Source organism: Sander vitreus, chromosome 13 (genome assembly GCF_031162955.1).
Source record: "Sander vitreus isolate 19-12246 chromosome 13, sanVit1, whole genome shotgun sequence".
Classification (NCBI taxonomy): domain Eukaryota; kingdom Metazoa; phylum Chordata; class Actinopteri; order Perciformes; family Percidae; genus Sander; species Sander vitreus.
In genome coordinates this window covers 8,329,220-8,351,023 of record NC_135867.1, presented here as the reverse complement: position 1 = coordinate 8,351,023, position 21,804 = coordinate 8,329,220, and the positions used below count along the sequence as shown (strand labels likewise).

Below are 21,804 nucleotides of genomic sequence, written 5' to 3'. Positions count from 1 at the left end.
TATATCCTAAGCTGGCCCAAAGAAAACAAAAAGCGACCTGTCTGAGGTGCACATGTTAAGGAAAGCTGTGAGCGTTTCTAATTAAAGTGTGAGAAAATGTGTTTTGGCCAGAAATATCTGGAATTCGGTAAATTGGCTCACTGATTTTGTTTTTCCCCATCAGCAGCTTCCCATTACTGTTATCCTTGTTGATAACAAGTACTAAGTGTTGACCCTGCTACTGCATATTTCCTTCTAATTGCTCTGTACAGTTTCAGTAATTTCTCAAGTATTTATCCATGCTATCAGCGGCCGTGTCTCAACATTTGCCTTCAACACTTTTAAAACATTTTACTTCCTGTCCTCTTGTCACCAGCACTACCAGAGCTGGACGAGCTGACGATGGAGTGTGTTTTGGTCGAGTTGGAGAGCGTGTGCGAGGAGAAGATGCGGCAGGCCATCGAGACGGAGGAAGGCCTGGGCATCGAGTACGACGAGGACGTGGTGTGTGATGTCTGCCGCTCGCCAGAGGGAGAGGACAGCAACGAGATGGTCTTCTGTGACAAGTGCAACGTTTGCGTTCATCAGGTCAGGAATGAAGGGATTAAGTGGTTTATCTCTCTGTTCAAGCATATGTGTGTCTTTAAGTATCACTAATCATTCTGCATTATGTTTTTGGGTTGTCCATCTGTCCCTCCATCCTTCCCATTTCCTTGAACACAATATCTCTGGAACATCTTGAGGGAAGTTCTTCAAATTTGGCACAAATGTCCACTTGGACTCAAGAATACATCCTGAGGCCCTTTGCTGCATGTCATCACATTACATTTCATTTTGCTGACGCTTTCATCCAAAGTGACTTCCATTAAGTGCATTCAACCATGAAGCTACAAACTCCGGACAGCAAGAATCAAGTGCAAGTACATTAGTTTCAAATAAGCCAGACTCACATGTAAACATCCTCCCTCTCTCTCCTCCCAAAATATCTTTAAAACAAAAACAAATGTCTAATAGAATAGAATGACGGAAGTGATGACATTTTATATCAAAAAATGTTAAAGGTCAACTTCACTGTGATATTATGATGTCCTGCAAAAACACTTTTCTGGCCATTATTCAATGCCGTAACTCAGGATCAGAAGGATTGTGACCATATTTCAAAGTTGATCGGATACTGAATTGGTAGTCTATATCCACGACGTTCCACTTCCGGGATTGCTCTCGTTCTGCTGCAAATTCTGCCGGATGCCACTCTTTTTGGATGTTCGTTTTCAGGTGTCCCGTTACCTTCCACTTTGTTTGTGTTGTAATTTTAAACTCCGGTCGATTTATGAGGACTATGGTTGACTGCTCCTCAGATCTGTGCAGGGTAAATCCAGACAGCTAGCTAGACTATCTGTCCAATCTGAGTGTTCTTTTGCACGACTAAGTTCCTTCCCGAGGCTATTTTGCAGTGGCACCGTGGCTCCGCTCGGCGTTTAGCAGCACCCAAGACGATTGTGATTGGTTTAAAGAAATGCCAATAAACTAGAGCACATTTTTCTCCCATCCCGGATTGCTGTGTGGACTCACCAGACCCTCCTCCGCAGTGCTGTGGAAGAAGGTCTGGCAATGCGAGACTATTGAATTGGTGACACTAATCTTGGGTGCCCACCTTAAAACTGTGCTGGTTGTATAGATCTTCTGTGCTGCCAAGTTGAAGATGTGTGTGAAGCGTCCAGTTTTAGAATTTGTAGCTTCTTTGCTGCAACATCCATATTTGAAGCTTTGTCTAGTGTTACCACAAGCTTTTTGGTTTCTGCTGATTGTCGTTGCACCATGTGCTTCACTACATTATATGGGTCTGGAGACGTGGATGTTAACTGCAACTTGACTGGTTGGCGGAGGCATACAACCTCAATGCGGTAATTCTAATTTAGAAACTTATTTTTCACAAAATAAGAAAGTGCCTCCGGGAAAGAAAAACTGCTAAATGCAGAAAGCCTAAATGTGAAATACAAATCAAGGTTGTTCAAACACAAGGTTTGGCTGTTTTCCTCAGAGCTGCCTTCCATATTTTACTCCCTCTGACATCATTTATCATCAACATGAAAGTACACATACATAAGCAATTTCACAAATAGTACCTTTGACAACCTGAGGCTTTAGGGGGCTCTGTTGTGTTTGTTACACAGTGACACAGTGTTAATTGTTCTGTCAGCCCTGTTGGCACTAACATACCTTCAGTGTCATCAGACTGCCTCTGCTTTTCAGCTGTTATTTTACTTTTATTTTTTTTAAGATTCTTTTTTGGGCATTTTAGGCCTTTATTTTGACAGGACAGCTGAAGACGTAAAAGGAGAGAGAGAGGGGAACGACATGCAGCAAAGGGCCGCAGGTCGGAGTCGAACCTGCGGTCACTGCGTTGAGGAGTAGGCCTCTATAGATGGACGCGCGCTCTACCAACTTAGCAACCCGGGTGCCCGTTTTGCTGCTGTTATTAAACTGGATATAAATAGTTACCTCCAATATCATGGTCTCTCACCTAGAAGTGGAAATATTTAGAAAAAGAGGGAAAAAAGGATCATCCAAGGCCCAAAAAATGAAAATATTTCTCGTGGTGGGATCAAGTGGAGCTGGTCAGGGACAGTGGCCGGAGGAAGGGCATCAGCAGCATCTGTATTAGCAATCAGTCTCTGTAGTCAGCGTTGTGTGTTAGTTAGCTTCCAAAGCTACAAACAAGCACTGGTTATGCTAGCCTCGTCCCTTGGCAGACTGTCCGGACCGGGAAACAAGGCAGAATTGTCCGCAGAGGTCTCCTCTACTCCAAAGCGAACAAACCCAGTAATTTAAACCAGTAAAAGTACTGCATAAAACAGTTTCTCATTTAAAATCAGTGTTTTGCTTATGCTGTTCAGCATGAGTTCATGAGAGCCTGCATGTCAAGAAGTTGCAAATGTTTGCTAAGTACTTATCTCTGAAAGCTAGAAATCCAGATGTCAGATAACTAAAATCCTTCATTCAGTTAACAGATAGTTTAAAACAAGCAGGGTCTAATAAGTGAATCATAAAAATGTGACCTAAAACTACAAAAAAGGTTGATTTATGGGAGTGTTTCTGGCGGTCAGCCACAACGCTGACTTACTTCTGGGCTTGTCAATAATGTTGTCTCCTTCACATTATCAGCTCTCTTAACTTTTCTTTCTCTTTCTCCGTGTCACAGGCGTGTTATGGCATCCTGAAGGTACCCCAGGGGAACTGGCTGTGTCGGACCTGTGCTCTAGGCGTCCAGCCCAAATGTCTGCTCTGCCCTAAGAGAGGGGGGGCCCTCAAACCCACCCGCAGTGGAACCAAGTGGGTCCACGTCAGCTGTGCCTTATGGATCCCTGAGGTGAGACCCAAGGAGGGGCACTGGGGTCAACATAGCCAAATGATCCAAATATAGTACGGTGTAGATAACTGTTCCAGTTCCCTTTTTGTCATGCTCACCTTAGTGCTTAAGGTAGTTGTTTTCTACATTTCCTATACCTGGTGCAGGACTTCATTCTTCCAATCAAAGTAAGGCCTACCTGTATATTGTGTTTATGATCCCAGTCACACACCATACTCAGGAATCTAGTCTTGTGATTGCACCTAATGCCACTGTTAATGCAGAAATTGGTATCTGTGCCTCCTCTTTTACATGTGAGTGTTAAATATTGCTGCACAGTGGCTCTGAAGAGTGAGTAAGTTTTTTCACATTTACCCTAGTGCATACAGCTGTAGTCATTGTCAAAATTAGTGTGAAAAACTATCTTTCCTATGTTGGTTCAGTGGAGTCAGCAACTGCATAAATATGAAGAAGCAAACTACTGAATGTCTGCCGTGTTGAATGTGTGTTAAAACAAGTATGGTGCTCTTGGACGAGGTGTCTACACCATAAAAGAAGGGAAAAGAAAACCACCTGAAAGACTCTGTGGTGTTTGACATGCTTTGATGAAGACCCACACAGTGCTGTTTTCGATTTCTGCACTTTGCTGTACAGTGTTTTTCTCTTCCACTATTTGCATCGACAGAAACATGGGGGAGAAAAATCACAGTCCTCATTTTGTGAAGAAAAAAAAAATGCTCATAGTAGCTTCAGCTGAGAGGAAGGATGACGCTTACGATGTACATATGGCATGTGAGTGTACTTGAAAAAAATCCCAAACAACAGGGTTTACGGGAAATGTGGCACAGATTTTGAGAAACACTCGCACCTGTTAGTTTTTTCCATTTGGCTTTTCTTGTTAACAGTAAACGCTTTGAATACTTCATGTAGCTTCTTCAGTCAAAGTCTCAGTCTTATCAGTCTGCAGATAATGTCAGTTGATTCATAAGGAACCTGTTCGTCATGTAGCCAAGCAGCCGCTCATTTCCACTTGATGTGTCTGATGATACCTTTTGGAAACGTCTCATCTAAAAGCTTTAAATGGACATAAAGCAGCCGCTTATTTCATATGAATGTTGCTTTATGCCTTGCACACACCTTTAAACTGTTAAGGCAGTCAGCCATGTGTCTTCAGCCTATTCAGGAACACACTCCACCAGCAGAATGACTTTTGGCAGTTTAAACCTTTTACTTCTAATTGCGTTCTGTCACCCTTGATTGGGCTAATTGTTTTCGTTGCTCCGTTCGCTTTTGTTATCTCTTCCTACCGTGGAGGGAGAAAAAAAAAGAAGAGAATTTGCATGTCTCTGCGTTTGTGCGCGTGTCCTTGCATAGACGTTTGTGTGTTCTTGCATGAGCTAAAGAGGTGTTCATAGCAGACGTCTACACAAATAAACACAAACGTAACACACATCAAAACACTGGCTAGTAGATTTCTACTGAATTTGATGGTAGTGGAAATTTCCAGAAAAGAGGCTCTGTGTGTGAGAGTGACATTCATAGAGAGGGCTTGATCAGGTGTGTGTGTGTGTGTGTGTGTGTGTGTGTGTGCATGCATGCATGCATGTGTGCGTATGTTTGTGTGTGTGTACATAAACACACCACCCAGCCTTCAAACGATACAGCCCCCCTGCTGTGCTGTGTGTACAGCTTCCCTATGCCTTCAACCCCTAGAGAGAGGTCCCTCTTTAAACGGCTTTCCACAACACACACACACACACACACAGACGCAGAGCCCCTCTCTTAAAATGCCTTTTCATTTAACACTGTGGTTTCCACTGAATTGATTTAAAAATAATAGGCATTCTGTTTTTTATGTCTGAACCGAGCCCGAGCCTGATGCATTTAATGTTAGCTAAAGCACTGAGTTTGTGTTACCCTGTCACGCAATTGCTATTACCATGGTTACAGCTTGCCTGTATACCTTATGCGTTCATGCGTTATCATGTACCTAACAAACCCCAGCACTAAACAAAAAGTATCCCAACACAGACAGTAGGTCTATCATTTTTATTTATTTTTACACTATATTTTCATGAAAAAGAACTCAAAGCACAATGGTACTATAGGCCGAACCCAACCCCAATCCTAACATCATTTGTAAAAACGTGTCCGAACCCAGCTCGGGTCCCGTTGGGTATCTGCACTTTAGTGCTTACACACACCCACACTGACCCACACTGACACACACTGATCACCTGAACTGCACTTTCTATTGACATCCTCAATGGAGTAAAAAATGTTTGTTGTACAAAAAACATCAATAGGAAGAGAAAGAACCGAGGCTGTGTGTTTGTTCTGTGGACGAGCAGACAAGTGGAGGAAAATAAAATCAGATAGAAGGACAAGTGGAGGAAGAGAGGGAGGGGCATGACCCGCAGAAATCAGTCGTCAGCTTGTTAATGCAAGCGCGAAGGACAAGGAAAGAGGGCAATGCCACAAATATGAGAATAAGTGAATGTGAAAGAGGTGGAAGGTTTTTTTTTTGGAAAGAAACAGACAGTGGAGGAAGGAAGGAAGAAATGGCACTTTGGTGATGAGTGCTCTCCACTCTATTCTACATGGCTGGTTGGCACAGGTCAATGACTTTTTGGTTGTATTTGGTGGAGAAGAGTTTTAGGCCAAAGCTGTTCTGAATAGACCGCTCAGAGAGAGTGAGTCACACTGGGCTTTACAATCATGTTTTCCAAAGAGCACAGGTGTCCCTGCTCAGGGTCCAAGGACAGGCTTTCTCATTCGAGATCTTGGCTTTTGAAATTGGAAGACACTGAAAAAAATTATCATTCAAGCTACAATAAGTTGATTATTATTGTTCCGTTTTGGTGGAGATTTAATCATTTTATCAAGTGAGGAGCGAAGTTAAGCCAGAGATTTTGTGCTGAATAAAAAGATGAGTGATGATCTCCAGCTGTTAATTGTTGTCATATCTGTATTAATGAAACTGTCCTAGGAGGCAACACAATTACCAATTTCAGTTTAGTCTATTAATCATTTAGTCTACAAAATTGTGAAAGTACCCAGGACACAGGTTTTTTAGAACCCAAGAAGATGTCTTCGAATGACTTGTTTTGTCTGACCAACAGTCCAAAATCCCATATTCAGTTTACATTTTTATTTTTGATACAAAGCCAAGAAAAGCAGCAAATCCTCACATTTTAGAAGCTGGAATCAAAATATGTTTGGCATTTTGCTTAATAAATGAGTCAAATAAAACATTCTGTCTGTTATAACTGCCGCAAGTGTTATTATGATAAGGATGATGACGAACAAATACGATTTATCTCCACACAATGTTGATTGTTTGATTATTTATCACATTCGGTGCTTTGAATCCGATATGTGTATTTCTACCTGTTCCCTGTAGGTGAGTATAGGCTGTCCAGAGAAGATGGAGCCCATTACCAAGGTGTCCCACATCCCCGCCAGCCGCTGGGCTCTGTCCTGCAGCCTGTGTCGAGAACACACAGGAACCTGCATACAGGTACGTCAGATAAACACTTATCACTGCGTCCGCCATGCCTTGTGTTGTTATGAAGTGACCCCAGTGTCTTAAAATGCATCAGCAACGCTCAAACATCCAGTTAAGTTTTGGTATGAATTAAGTTTTTCTTTTCAAACCCATTTAGCAGCCACTTTTCATTTCAACAGTTTGAAAATAATTGTCCAAATCTTGATATTTTCACAATTTTCTTATGTGGAGAAAGAATGTAGTAATCACAGTATTTGTTTCTGTACTCTGCTTTTCATGCATGTTGGGCATGCTATTGTCATGTCATGTTTGAATTTTGCTCTGACAGCTGCTGTCCACTATTGGAACCAGACAGATGTGCTTCATGTCATTCCTCCTCTTCATCCTGTTTCTTCTTTTGTATTTAATTTTTTTTTTTAAACCTTTATTTAACCAGGAAGACCATTGAGATACAAATCTCTTTTCCAAGGGAGACCTGGCTAAGATAGCACACCAGTTACAGTTTAAATAGAAATAAAATACAACAGACAGGAAATAAAATCACACAAGAAAGAGACTATAACCAGCCCAAATAAAGCAGTCTTCATCTTCCTCCTATTCCAATCCTCATGGCATGTGCACGCACACTGTTCATTTTCTGGAGGTGGCGTTGGAATGAAAACAAGCCTGACGAAAATTGGTAAGTTTTAATTGTGTGTGAAATTCAATATTAAAGTTTAACTTTTGGAGTTTATCCTTACAAACTGATACTGTAGATGGGATGTTCATTCTGAAATAAAGCCTTACAGGCACACCCATGCAAAATAGTATACATAAGCACAGCAAAAGTCTTGCAGGATTGTTTTAAAGTTTAAACTCGGCCGACACACACTCGCACATAAAATGTCTTTCAACAACACAGATCATCATAGTTCTCTACCGCGTTAACATGCTGCTGAGTACGCAAACAAAACCCCCAACTGACACATTACCACTAACACACTTTACAGCTATTAGCTTGCCTACCATTCAGCTTTAAAAGTGCCCTTAAGGTGAACTGGATGCCTAAAGCCCTACGCTTGTTGTGCGCTGGAAGTATACAACCGTATGTACCTACAAGTGTGTCCGATGATTGTTTTTGCAGCGGTGTGCTGTCACAGTATTGATGCTTTAAATTAACAGCGAGTCCTTGAGCCAGAATTGCTCGCAGGAAGAGAGTCTCTCCCTCCTGTTTCCATGGTTATAGGCAGGCGGCTTTACAAACACACTCACTGATCAGCTGCTGCCTCACACACAAGGTAGAGATGCAACTTTACACCATGAGCAGGAGGAGTCCTGTGTAGGTTCTTAATGTACGTAAAGGAATGAAATAGCAAATCAGTTTTCTGTCTTGAAAGGTTTAGGCACAGGAGAGTCTGAGAGATAATAATAGTAATATGTTGTCAGTCTTCGATTTTTTTAATGTGACTCCTAATGAGTGCTTTATTAAAGGAAGGTGCACTGGAAAGGTCAACCAGTCAGGCCTGTACTGTATGTGTTAAAGCTCAGAGTCAGTGTCAGGGAAACACACTTGGCTAATAAGAAATCTCTTTTGCTTCATGGTTAGTTTGTTGTCTTCCCAGACTTCAGAGGAACTTGGCAGCTATTTAGATTAGACTATAGGTATAGCAGGTGAAAACATAATAAACAATACTGTAGCTTAAACTACAGTTATTAGGCTACAAACTCTTGCTGTGCAGCCAAACATTGTTCAAACATACAACACTTATTTTAAAGTCTATTGGAGATCATAAAGTTTTCAAAGATATCAAATAAGTTACCAGTACATTTTGGGGGAAATGTGTTTAAAATTAAGCACAATGCATTTGGAATATATCCTTTTGATTAAATGGTGCAGCCTTAAAAAAAAACATGGCTTCCTGAGTTTAAATATATCAGAAAATGTAAACATGATATAGCTTCAGTGAAAAGCTTCAACAAGATGACAATACACATGTAATATGTTCATAAAGAGTGGAGTAAGATGGTTTTAACAACCATAGACAGATGGAATAAAAGGGGAAATCTGGACGTTAATCTTCACATTGCAGGCTTCTGCTTTCATGATTTAGCTTAGCTGATCGCACTATTGCCACACATAATGTAGGCCTAAACTATTGAGGGCACCACATGAAAGGCTTAAATTTAGATAAATCAATGCCTGAGGGAGAAAAAAAATATTCAAATAAAAAGAGAGATTCCCTAGATTCCCACTGGGCATTACATTTCTGTAGATTTGAGGAAAATCAAAGGTTTTGAAAATGTATGGATAAAATATACCCGTACAAATCATCAATATTCCTCAGGTGTTAGGCTCTCTTTCTATCAAGGATCAAAACGATGTGATAGATATTGGCATTAATATACTATAGCTGCCTGTCAAGTCTTAAAATCAATGATTTTATAAAGATTTCTTCACTTGACAGGGTTAGAAATGAGAGGCCTAGATTCTTTGGACAAATGTCTCACTCCAAGGCATGCCAGTTTGAATTCTTAAATTCTGCCAAACAAGATGTTTGGAGTAGATAGAACAGCAGGTAGCAGATACATCAGCCTGTGTCCAGTAGCCACCTCTTAATGATCTAGAATTGCTGAACAGATGTGTGTGGGAAGTCTTAGGGGTTGTGTTTGTTTTGAGACAAATTAGTTTGGACTGAGGCTCTTTTGTGCTTAACATCAGAGATTAAAAAAAGAAAAGATTACAGAATAATTAACATAATTCTGCAATTTAGCAGTGTAGTAAATCAAGAATATCAGTGTTGAGTCAACAGGGGTTTCTGTCCCATATTTATTAAACCTGTAAGAATTAAACTTAGAAATGCTTTAAAGAACCAACCCAGGTGTACAAAAACACATTTGCTTTGTGTGAAGAGTTAAATGTATTACATTTATCAAGCAAATAACTCTTACTTATAGTGAAGTTAAGGCATAAAACATTTTTGTGTTTGAAATATTCTGGTAGCAATTAACACATGAACTTAATATATTGACATATTGACATATGAATACGATGGAATTATGGGAAATGTGCTTAACTGGGAGAAAAAGCAAAAGAAAACCAAGCTGATGATTAATATGGACCCAAGTCGCTCTCATGAGGCAAAATGGAATATGATTAAATCAAAATATAATTAATATCTTTAATTAAATAAGAAACATTATCCACAAACACCTGAACATACTCATTCAGCATGGGCAGTGATAAAAACATGAATAATAAATCCCTGCCAGGACTGAGCAGGTGCATTTGAAAAGGCCAGATGAGTATTTTTTGCGATGACTTGGCCCGTACCAAGCAACACATCTAGCCGGGGTGTTCTAGACGCTGTGTTCAACCTTTCTTCTTTTGACACCAACTAAGTGAGAGCAGCTGCAGCGGCCTTACCCTGACATTTGAGAAAGTTAAACGGGTCTACATTGTTGACTGTAACTCCACTTTGTAACAAGATGGATGTATAAATAGTGATGATATGTGACTATTGGATCATGCCTTCTGTTCCTCAATCACTGACTTTGTTTACTCAATGATTTTTTCCGGTTGAGGACAGTTTTTCTCACTGAAATGTATTTTTAAAGCTACGAGGTGCAAAAGTTGACAACATCGAAGTGTACATCAGATGAAATAGGAGAGACATCAAGTTTTACCTGTAAAAGAAACAGCCGAGACTAAACGTTAGTAGCCTAGTTGTCGTAAAAAAAATTCAAACGTCTTTCGCTTGTGATAATAATAATGTGACGTATTTCCCAATGAAACGGAATAGGTGGACGGGGTTTAATTACGATTCTTTTTTTTGTTACCTTTATTTATCCAGGTAAGTCCATTGAGAACAAATTCTCATTTGCAACCACGACCAGTCACATTCACACAATGTTGGAATGATGGAAGCTGCCCAGTATAACCACTGTCTGATCTGCTGGCCACTGAGCAGCTCCACTGGAGCAGTTGCGGTTAAGGGCCTTGCTCAAGGGCACCTCAGTGGTGGTCACTTTCCCCACCCAGATTTTATCCTGTCAGTCTGGGGATTGAACTGGCGACCTCCCGGTCACAAGCTCGCTTCTTTAACCACTAGGTTCAATCAAATCCCTAACAAGTGATTCGATCACTTAAAAGTGATCGATATGGCACACTGCAGAGGAGTTTGCTCCGTAACACACCTCCCTCACCCGTGTTGTTAGATCAAGAGGGGGGAGGATGACTAAATTAGACCTCAGACCTGTTGAGGTCGAGTAGAAGGTACCGAATACACCAAGCCAGCACTGAGAGGCTCAGGAGGAGCTTCTACCCTCAGGCCACTAGGATCCTAAATGAGGACATTGCCTAAGACAGCTTAACTGCTTAACTTTTATTATTTCTACGTGTTAAATCAACTACAAGCTTCAGATTTTCAATGTGAGGTTTGACACTTTTAAGCATTATTTGTAACAGTTAAGTAGGCTTTACTGCTGCTGCATATTTGGCTTTTAAAATGAAATATTTGATGTTGAATGGAGTTGAGCCAGATTTTTTGTGAAAAGGTTAAACAGAAGTTGTTTTCCAGACGGTGGAGTCAGTAGGATCAGTCAGGTTTTGGTAACAGGGCTCATAAACAACACAGTGAAGAGAGTCACCATCCTGCTGAACTCCTCTGAAAAGTACAAGCACCGACCTGCACACACTCACCCACACACATGTTGACAAATGTGCACGTACATGCACGGTGACAACAACAAACAGCCACAAGGGCTCACACACACAAAATCACACCATGCCTGGAGGGACTCAGTGGGAGGCCGCCTCTTAGTATGACCTGAAATGGATAGCACTGAGAAACACACACACACACACACACACACACACACACACACACACACACACACACCAAGTTACCGAGATGTCAGCAGAAATGGGGGAACCGTGTTTGTTGTGACTTGGGTTGTCTTTCTGCTTTGCTGCACTTGTATTGGAACCTTGATAACACAAGAAATGGACAACAAACTTGCTGTGACATAGTGTCTGTGCATGTTTACATGCACGTGTGTTCTAGAGAGAACGTGCAAGAGTGAAGTTGCTCCTAGATAATAAAATGTTTTTTTTCCATCAAGCATTTCATTCTGCTTTTTTTCTTCTTTTTTTTAATGAACCCACAGACATAATTAACACTCAAATGGGATTTTTACTTCCCTGTTTCACCTCCCATTCTTACTATATTCTCTCCTCATATAATTCCTGTGCTACTTTTCTTGTTTGGCGCCTCTACATTCTACCCTGCTTCCTTCTCATCCCTAGTCTGTCCTATACCACCTTCCTGTATTGCTCTCTTATTCTGTCTATGCCCTTAACTGTATTTCCTCTCTTTCTTCCCCTCACAGTGCTCCATGCCCTCCTGTATGGTGGCCTTCCATGTGACGTGCGCCTTTGACCATGGCCTGGAGATGAGGACCCTCCTGGCAGAGAACGACGAGGTGCGCTTCAAGTCCTTCTGTCTAGATCACAGTAGCACCGCCAGCAACAGTAGTGCAACCACCAACAACTTCTCCAGTTTGACCAGTGTGAGCATTGGCAACCACACCACCACTTCCACCACCAGCGGAGCACACGCCACAGCCAGACCTGACTGGACCACCACCGGTGTGAGTTCTGAGCTCCAGCCGGACCATCAGCACCAGCCAAACATCTGCAGTGATCAGGAGCAGAGGTCAGTATTGTACCCAATTTCAGTGTCGGCATCAGAGCGAGCTGAGCGGGACCAACTGGAGAGAGAGAAAGTGAGCCAGAGGAAACAGAAGCTCCAGGAGCTGGAGGATGAGTTTTACCAGCTGGTGGACCCCAGGGAGGTGGCCGAAAACTTGGCGCTGCCCTTTTCCCAGGTACGTTAACCCATGCAACTGAAACACTATGATTTTTTTTATATGCCATGATACCATACACAAGTCATTTACTGTAATAGGTACACCTCCATGTGCACCAAAAATACCTCCCTCCTGCAGAGAGTGAGTCAGGTTTAAAGAAAGCATAAATAAAAAAACGAGAAGACAGGGGTCGACACCGCTCTCTGATGAGATGGGTCAGAACACTTATTCATGCTAACAGGTAACAAATATGTAAATACTGCGACAGCGATGTAGATAGTTACATTTCTGTCCACTATGAAGCTGAAGCCTCTTGTGATTGGCTGAAGAACATTGCCTGGTCTGACAAAACACAATAAATCTATGGCACACTCTACACACTTTCCGTCCTTGTTGGCTTATAAAATAATAATACATAATAACTTCATAAGGTCTCTCCATTTGCCTGCACAACATTGTTCTGATCTTTACCCAGTATTTCAAATACACAGTTAAACATACATAAGAGTTTGGCTTCCACAGTTAATAATAACATGTAATCAGATGTGGTATTGATGAGTTGCATTTAGAGTGCCAGCTCTAGTGCATCAAATAAAGTGCTCCCTATTCACAGGTAAACTGTCTGATAAATCACAGGCTTTTGTTTAGAATGCACTGTGATTAACTGGCCTTTGCTTTCCAAACATGGTTGTGGATGCAGGCAAGAGCTTTTTTCACTATAAAGGAGGATAAACTATAAGCAAACAGCAGTTTATACATAGGGATGAAAACATTGTGTGATTGTTTAATGGACTAATTGTTATTACTCAGATTTGTACATTCAGAGCAGTTTTTAAAGTACAATATCTAATAATTTAAAATCTTCAGGTGTCACAGAACTATGTTGAATTTTAACACATGAATGAATTTTCTTTGCTGTTCCATTTGAAGCAATTGGTGTGTCAATCTGCTGACGTCCATGAGAACAGAAAGAAATGGGAATATTTTGTCTCTTCTTCAAGGTGGACTTCTTATACCAGTTCTGGAAGATGAAGAGGAAGGCCAACTTTAATCGACCTCTGGTCACCTTAAAGAGAGACGAGGTGGACAACCTGGCCCAGCAGGAGCAGGACGTCCTCTACAGACGCCTCAAACTCTTCACACACCTCCGGCAAGACCTGGAGAGGGTGAGTCTGAGATATGTGTTTGTTTGTTTGTTTGTTTGTTTGTTTGTTTGGTATGAAGCCAGTTAAAGTTGTTGCTTTGTGCAGTGTATTATTCAGACAGGAGGTAATTTTTCATATTGTGTCTACTAGTGCAGTGCCCGTTGAAAATGTGCCTGTTTGGAACGGCCGATTGCTTGGCCTGTGGTATTGCTGCTTGTAGAATTCATCAAAACCAAATTGTACCCCAGAATTACTTACAGAAGGACCCCAAACCACTTCAAATGGAACTCCCCTGTATACCCTACTACTAACTTACTGATTTACCTGACAGAGAACGTTGCAGATTCAGAGTGTAATCACAAAATATCACAATGACAATGTGGAGTAATCAGACATTAGCATCATGGACTCATGGCAATGCGCTACCCACCTGGCCCTAAACAGCACATATCTGCATCAATCACCATCAGAACCGGACTGTTTGTGGAGAGAGAGAGAGAGAGACTGACTGTGTTGTCTTGTGTTGTATGAGGGTATCAAGCCCGAGGCCGTACTACTAACTTACTGATTTACCTGACAGGGAACGTTGTAGAATCAGAATGTAATAACAAAATTTCACAATGAAAATGTGGAGTAAACAGACATTAGCCTCATGGACTCATGGCAGTGTGCTACCCACCCAGCCCGTTATGAGCGCTAAACAGCACATATCTGCGTTAATCAACCACCAGAATCTGTGTGTGTGCGTGTACACGCACAGAGGGAGAGAGAGAGAGACGGTGTTGTCTCGTGTAGTATGAGTGACTCATGAGTTAATTTAAAGAGTTGGGTGAAAGATCAGAGTGAGTCACGACTCAAACAGGTTTAGTGCTCAGTCAGTGAGCATGCAGTGTGAGAGGGGGAGTGGCCAGCGACTAGAGCGGCAAAAGCCAATGTGTGCTTCTTTTACCGATACATATTTAACGATATATTTTGCATTTCTAATCCAAACAACGTTAAACTTGGCACTGCACTTACTCGTGCCCGTAGCAAGACACCTGTCAAGTTTGAAATCCATCGGACTAACGGTTCGAGAGATATGAGCATAACATCCCCCCACACACACACACACACACACACACACACGTTCCTGCAATTTATAGCTATATATCTGTGTGTGTGTGTGTGTGTGTGTGTGTGTGTGTGTGCGCACACATGGGTATATGCTGCTACCACAGTGCAATATTTAAGGGGTAATTTACATTTCTTCAGAATGTAAATTAAAATGATCATTGACAGTATCATGTAAAGTTGATTTTTGCTTTCATGAATTTTCATGTTGAATGAATGAATAGCCTGAAGGATGAAGGCATAATGAAATGGCTGAATGATATAATGAGTAGGGCACGATTCAGAAAATGTCACGATTCGATTCAATATCGATTTTTAGGCTCAAGATTCGATTCACAATCGATTTTCGATAAAGAAGAAAACAAACATTCACAGTATGTAAATGTAGTTACTTTTCCCATGTGATTGCAGTAGACATACAATTTAAAAAAAGAAGAAGATATGAATAGATTTTTGGAATTCTATGAATCAATTTTTAATCGGTAGAGCTTGAATCGCGATACGAATGTGAATCGATAATAATAATGAGTGAATGAATGATAGCCCAGTGTTAAAAAAGTAAGTGAAAATCCACCCACTGCACAGAATTCATTTGTTTTTTTCCCCTGTGATCTGTGTACAGTGTGACAGTTTATTCACTATATGTAAAAGTCAGTCGGCCCAGAAGACTTTTCTCAGACCTGTTTTCTTGATGAAATCATCAGTGTTTTGGTTTGTGTGTTTCTGGCATTGGGAGAGACGGACCTCAAAATTCAGTCTCAGGTGACCCAGAGCACAGATATAGCGTATGTATGGCTCTTGGGATGTGGAAAGTTACTAGCTAGGATGTGGAGTGGTACCAGCTAGATATAGTTGGGACTGAATTATCTTTTTTTTTCTGAAAGACTCAAGGTATGCTCTTATTATTGCTGAGCACCACTGTGTTGGAATTTCCCAGAGAAAAAATATGCTCATGTCTGTGCAACTGCATGTCATCTAGAGGAAGGCTTTTATTTGTAGTCTGTGGGAGGCTTCCAGAGAAGGAACAGCCTGTCTGATCTAAACCCAAGTGGTGCTTTAGCATTGAGCTTCTGTGGAAGTCATGGATTGTCCACCATGTTCAAGCGTGGTGTATTTTTCCAGTACAGGTTGTACTAAGAGGTGGGCGTCCCTCTGACACCGTTTGTGTGTGTGGGTGAGCAATGTAACAGAACAATTTGGACCAAAGAGCAATGATCAGTTATGTAGTTGTATCCTCAGCCTGTTGGCGACAGGAAGTTTAAGTAGGTTCTGTTCGACGCTTCCCTTGTGGAGCGGCTGCTCAGACTTGTGGCCAGACTTGTGGTGGCAACTGTAGAACCATCTGGTGGAGGTGAAGGAAGCTGTTAAGCTGAAGGAGGAAGCCTTTCAGGCTTTGCTAGTTCAGAAAATTCTTGAAATAGCAATAGCAGACCTTATGCAAACAGTTATGAGGGGTCGCAAGTAAACTTTGCTTCCTTTTAAGGGGTCGTGGGCCAAAAAGGTTAGGAACTGGTGCACCGGGAAACATTTTGCATTTCGCTCCACTTCATTAATTTAACTTGGGGATAGGGCTGGGCAATATACAAATATTATATCGATATTGATATATGAGGCTAGATATTGTCTTAAAGTGTGGATGCCGTAATATGACTTTACCTGGTTTTAAAGGCTACATTACAGTAACGTGATTTACGTAATCTTCTGAACCTACCAGACTGTTGTAGCCATTTTATTATTTGCCTTTACACATTTAAACAATATGTCCACATTACTGATGATTAATCCTTGAGAAAATCAATATTTTGTGAAAGCACCAATTGCCAACCCTACAATATTGTCGCAATATCGACATTGAGATAATTGGTCAAGAATATCGTGACATTGGATTTTCTTCATATTGCCCAGCCCTACTTGGGGAATGGAAAAAAGAGACTTGTATTGTTGTGCAGCTTACCTGCGGGAAACCACTGGGGTCATTTTCTTTGATGACTAGGTATTGCAAGTCAGAAGGATAGCAGTTTCTGTGGTTGTGGAAACATGAGGTGAGGGAGGCCATGGAGAAGACAAAGACCTCTGTGGACAAGGCAGAGTCGGAGAGTTGCCCATTTTTGGAGTGGAGGAGATTTAACCCAAGATGAAGAAAAAGCATTCATGCAATTTGCAGTCTGCTTTCTAGAGCTGTGATCAAGGAGAAATGATCGTAATCACCAATATCAGGTATCTAATAAATACTTACTGCAGTTCGGTCTAAACCGGAACTATAGTAGAACAGTTTTGAGGTCAGTCAGAAACTCAGAATGGTGAAATATTCCCCCACTGCCTTCAGTATCATAGCTCACACTTGGCAGCTGAATGCTAACCACTATGTTAATTTCCTTGCTCGGTTTCTCGGATTGGTTGCGCCCATGCCACTAACCTCTCTCCAGGCTCATGTTCTCAGTGCTCTGATAGTTGATTGGCATTCACTGCAGCGGTGCTCTCAAAACCTCTTTCTGACCTTGCAATCTACCCTACAGAATCTGAATGACAGCAGGCCGCCCACAGCCAAACATCTACTCCAACCCAGGTTTAGGGGGATAGAGTTAACTCTGGTTTGCGGAGGAAGGACAGGCGACTAGACTGCAATGTTGCTTCTTATGCTTGGACAAATGTTTTATATCTTTACCCCAATCTAAAAGACATTCTACAATATTTGCTTACTTTCTGATACTAAATCTACCAAAAAGAATCCGTGTTGAAAAAGTTCCCCCCACAAATTCTCTTAACAACCAGTTTAAAATGTGTTTTCTTTCAGCAGACAGTAAGATAAACCAAAACATCTGTGGTTTGGTGTCCTAAATACTTTTTTCCTTCATTTCTTTGGCATGTCATTTGATACAGTGCAGTTCGCTTGCCTTGGTTTGGTTTCAGCTTCATTGATTTAATTTGGTTCGCAGTAGGACAACCTTTTGGCAATTAGGTGGCTGCATATCAACCAAATGACCCACTATTCTGTAACAAAATAAAATAATAATATACAAACACACGAAATAATTTGTTTTCCCATTTAGCCTCAGCTGGTAATACCAGTTGAGTGGACTAAAGCCCTGTTTACACGAATATGCTCACGGGTGAAAATGACAAAAATATTTGGAAATCTTAAAAACGCTCCACCGTCGCGTTCCTGTCTAAAGGGTAAAAACGCACTGTGCGAGTGTGTGTGTGTGTGTGTGTGTGTGTGTGTGTGCGCCGTGTGTGTGTCTGTGTGTGCATTGTTTGGAGCAGTAACTCCTCCTCCTTCTCATCTGTCCAGACACAATTGTCAGCTTTTGTTGCTCGCTTCGCGCTTCGAGGAGGAGACGGAGACAAGTAGAAGGAAGGTTCAACGCAGGCGTGGGGGATCGCATTTCACACACTTTTGCATCACCATATGCACGCAGATTTCCCCCCCATAACACTCGTCTAAACGCGGAATAAAAAGTGAGAACGCAACGCCACTTTTGCGTTTTCTCTTCAGATAGTTTCCGTCTAAACATAGCCTAAAAGAGTTCCGATTAGACCAACGGCTCAGCGTGCATCGGCCATTATCCCACAGGGTAAATCTGGCTTTTAGATAACAATTTCTCACCTCTTAACTTGAAATCATTTCTCACAAATCACAACACAGGTGGGTTTAAACAGTTTAGAAGTGGCTGATCCAATTCATAATCTAAATTGAAAGTTCACTGTGCTATCAATCTGTTTTCTTCCTTTTATGAGCACCACAAAATAATGGAAATACCCAACTACTGTATGTACTGTAGCTGCACATTAGGTTGTTACTCTGTAGATGTGCAGACTACTTTCAATATATAGTCATTTTTGTGATGGAAACAATACTCTCCGGAGGCATTTGTTTCCTATAGACTTGTGTAACTGAAGCCATACCACAGTGGTCTCCAGTGGTTAGGGTTCATTGATTGTTGAGGGCCTTGCTAAGAATAACTTCCTGACCAGTCAGTGTATCCATAAACTCCATAACGCTTCTCCCTCCAGACTACTGTTTTATTGACGTGTGTGTTGTGGAAGTGGACCATACCACTTCCAATCACTAAGGTTAACTCATCCCATAAATAAAAGGTAAAACAATTGAAGACAGTCAGTAGAAAATCACAGCTTAAATAGTGTTCCAACAGAGTTACAACACAACAGAAGATGCCAGGGGACACTAAATACTGATAAACCCCTTGTAATTGTCTTAATTTGCTGTCATTTAACTCTATGTTAACGTGCCTCATGGTAGTAAGCAAGTGTGTCCCACATCTAAAAAATCCCAACACAGTCAACTCACACTTGATACACACTTGTCCTATTATTGACGACTCACGATAACAGACAAAGAAGTTTAATTTTTTTGGGCAATTATAGCTAAACCTCCACAGATATCTTTGAAAATGTGTCCTTCTTGATGAGATTTATTATGAAAGTATTGCATTTCTGACAATGTCAACATAAATATAGTTTGTTTTTTTCAATGGTTTTGAGAGATATACTGTATGTTCAGTCAGAAACCATCTCAGTCATCATACGCAGGGTATCTCAAACATTACCGGCAGGATTTTGTCTGAAATCCTGCGACTCATAATTGTGTTTAGGAATCGTCAAAGTCAGGCTTAATAGACGGTAAGCAATGCTACAATTACAAATGAAGACCTGGTTTGTTCCTGATGGTTCCCACGGGGAGACTGTGTCATCTATGTGTGACTGCATGCTTATCTTGTTCAGAGGCGGTTTGAACGACAACAAGTTGTTGAATCTCAGGCTGCTTCGAATCGAGCAGTGTTCCTCTTTAACACAGCTCGAAGGACTGACAGAGAGAAGAGAATTGATTGTGTTTGCTGCTGGCAGGTCTCCCATGAGGAGGATTGATCATCAATTGGTCCTGTATTGGCCGGGTGAGTGTTGACAGCTAACCGCTACAGATGCTAGTGGCTGTCGATACAAGCTTTCTTTCTCCCTTATTCTCTTCTTGTCTCATTCACTTTCCATCCCCTTGCACTCCCCCTCTTTAATCTCCTCTTTCTTTTCTGTTGATATCTGCTTCTGTTTCCCACACACAGATTTAAGGAACAGAGGGCCTTCTTGTTCATTGTTGACCCACATTTTTAACCCATATTACTATACTTTGGCTCTATTCAGTGTTTCAAATGTCCTATTTGTTTGTTTGTTTTTGTTCTTTTTTTCCCCTCTTTGGGTTCAAGCATTAGGTCTTGTCCGTGGAGATGGGCTTGTGTGTATGGCATTGTGTTTGTGTGTGTCAAGGCGAGAGTGTGCATCTGTGCGCCAGAGAGTATTCCAATCATCTCTGATTTGCTGGCAAATTGAAAAATCCCCTCCATCCTTCCATCCCGTCATCCCAAGACCCCAACCCAATCAGACCCCACGACCAAACCCTCCAGCCTACTGCTTTTGTGAATAAACGTGTGTATGTGTGCATGTTGGTCGTGGAAGAATCTGGGGGCTAATGTTGGGGTGGATTATCCCCCTCCTCTTCCTCTTTGAAGTGCTGCCAATGGAACGAATTGCACCGTGCTCTCCCTAATGCACTGGTGAGCTTTCTCCATTTCTGTTCTCCTGAGTGCCGCTCCAACCCCCCTCCCCCCTTCACACACATCACTCATCCAATCAGCGTGCAACATGTCACAAGCAATGTGTGGCACGGTGATTGGGTTGTGTAACTTTGTAGCTAAATGTTGCTTCTTCTTTTTCTTTTTTTTTGCTTGTGTGTTGTTTTTGAATCAGGCTAAATGTGCAGTGGAGGTGTGCGTTTTACTTTTACGTACACTTAAGACTGACATATCAAAAAACACAATTGATGAATTCCCAATCCAAAATTTCTCATTTTTCACTCATAGATATTTACTCCTTACTGGATCCTCCTCAGAGGACTAGCACTGCAGTTAAATGTGTATTCACATTCACAGGCTGGCTTTTGAAAAGTAGTTGAGATGAGGTTAAGTCCTGAAGCAAAGGGTCAGGGTTTTAGCTGGAGAAGTCTGCAGAAGTTAAGGGGAGCGTGGAGGGAGCTGGAGCTGGGTTAAAATAGGTTACTGCCATAGAGGAGGAGGGGTGCAGGGTGGAGGCTCAGGCTCGGGAAGCACACCCAGGGAAAAGAGCAGAGCTGGACTTTACAGCTAAAGACTGTAGGAGAGGTGCTAAAGCCTGGGGAGGAGGTGGATGAATCAGGCGGAAATGCCAGGGCTCGGCCTGGGCCAGGAGGCAGGGGAGCGCTGGGGCTGACGGAGGGAAAGCAGGTGTGAAAGAATCCCTTTTCCTTACTCATTTCCTCTTGTGTGTTTTCACGTCTATAACTACTTGAGGCAAACAACTGCAGTTAGTCTTTTCCCTCCCGTCAGTACATCGGTACTCCAGCCAAGGCTGGCAAAGTGTCTGATGGCAAAGTGCCATTCTGTGCCCTGCCCTCCTCCGCTCTCTCACGGTAAAGACTTGGCAGCACAATCAGCCCAGCAGGTCAGCAGTCCCACACCCAGGAGGCTCTCAGAGCACAACACAACAGTACACTTATGAAACAGTCCACTTAAGGAAAGGGAGAGCAAGGGAAAGTTTTGATTATGAGCAGCTAACATATGTTTTATACTGTATATCTCCCATCACTACTGAGCCGTCACAAGCACAGAGTGTAGAAGGAGGGTAAGAGAAGAGAAATGGGATGTGACGAGAACGAGGGGTAATTATGGAAAAGAGACTTGAAGAAAGGAAAAGACGAGACCTGACAGTGAGAAAGTAGGGATTTGGAGGGAAGTTTAGGGCAGGGCTGTACTGAGCCAAACCTGGACAGAGGGCACCTCGAGCCTTTAGCTACAGGTTTGGAAGCATCAGGGTGGTTG

General features: G+C 41.8%; 1 protein-coding gene across 2 annotated transcripts in view; it reads left to right on the top strand.

The window, feature by feature from the left end:
• The window catches only part of jade2 (jade family PHD finger 2), a 171,074-nt gene that overhangs the window by 95,460 nt on the left and 53,810 nt on the right, over positions 1–21,804 (top strand). For both annotated transcript variants that reach the window (XM_078265609.1, XM_078265608.1), the window contains exons 6-10: positions 356–567; positions 3,182–3,349; positions 6,732–6,848; positions 12,204–12,701; positions 13,685–13,849. In XM_078265609.1, the coding sequence (XP_078121735.1) occupies positions 356–567; positions 3,182–3,349; positions 6,732–6,848; positions 12,204–12,701; positions 13,685–13,849 (1,160 nt within the window). The remainder of the gene's footprint in view (positions 1–355; positions 568–3,181; positions 3,350–6,731; positions 6,849–12,203; positions 12,702–13,684; positions 13,850–21,804) is intronic.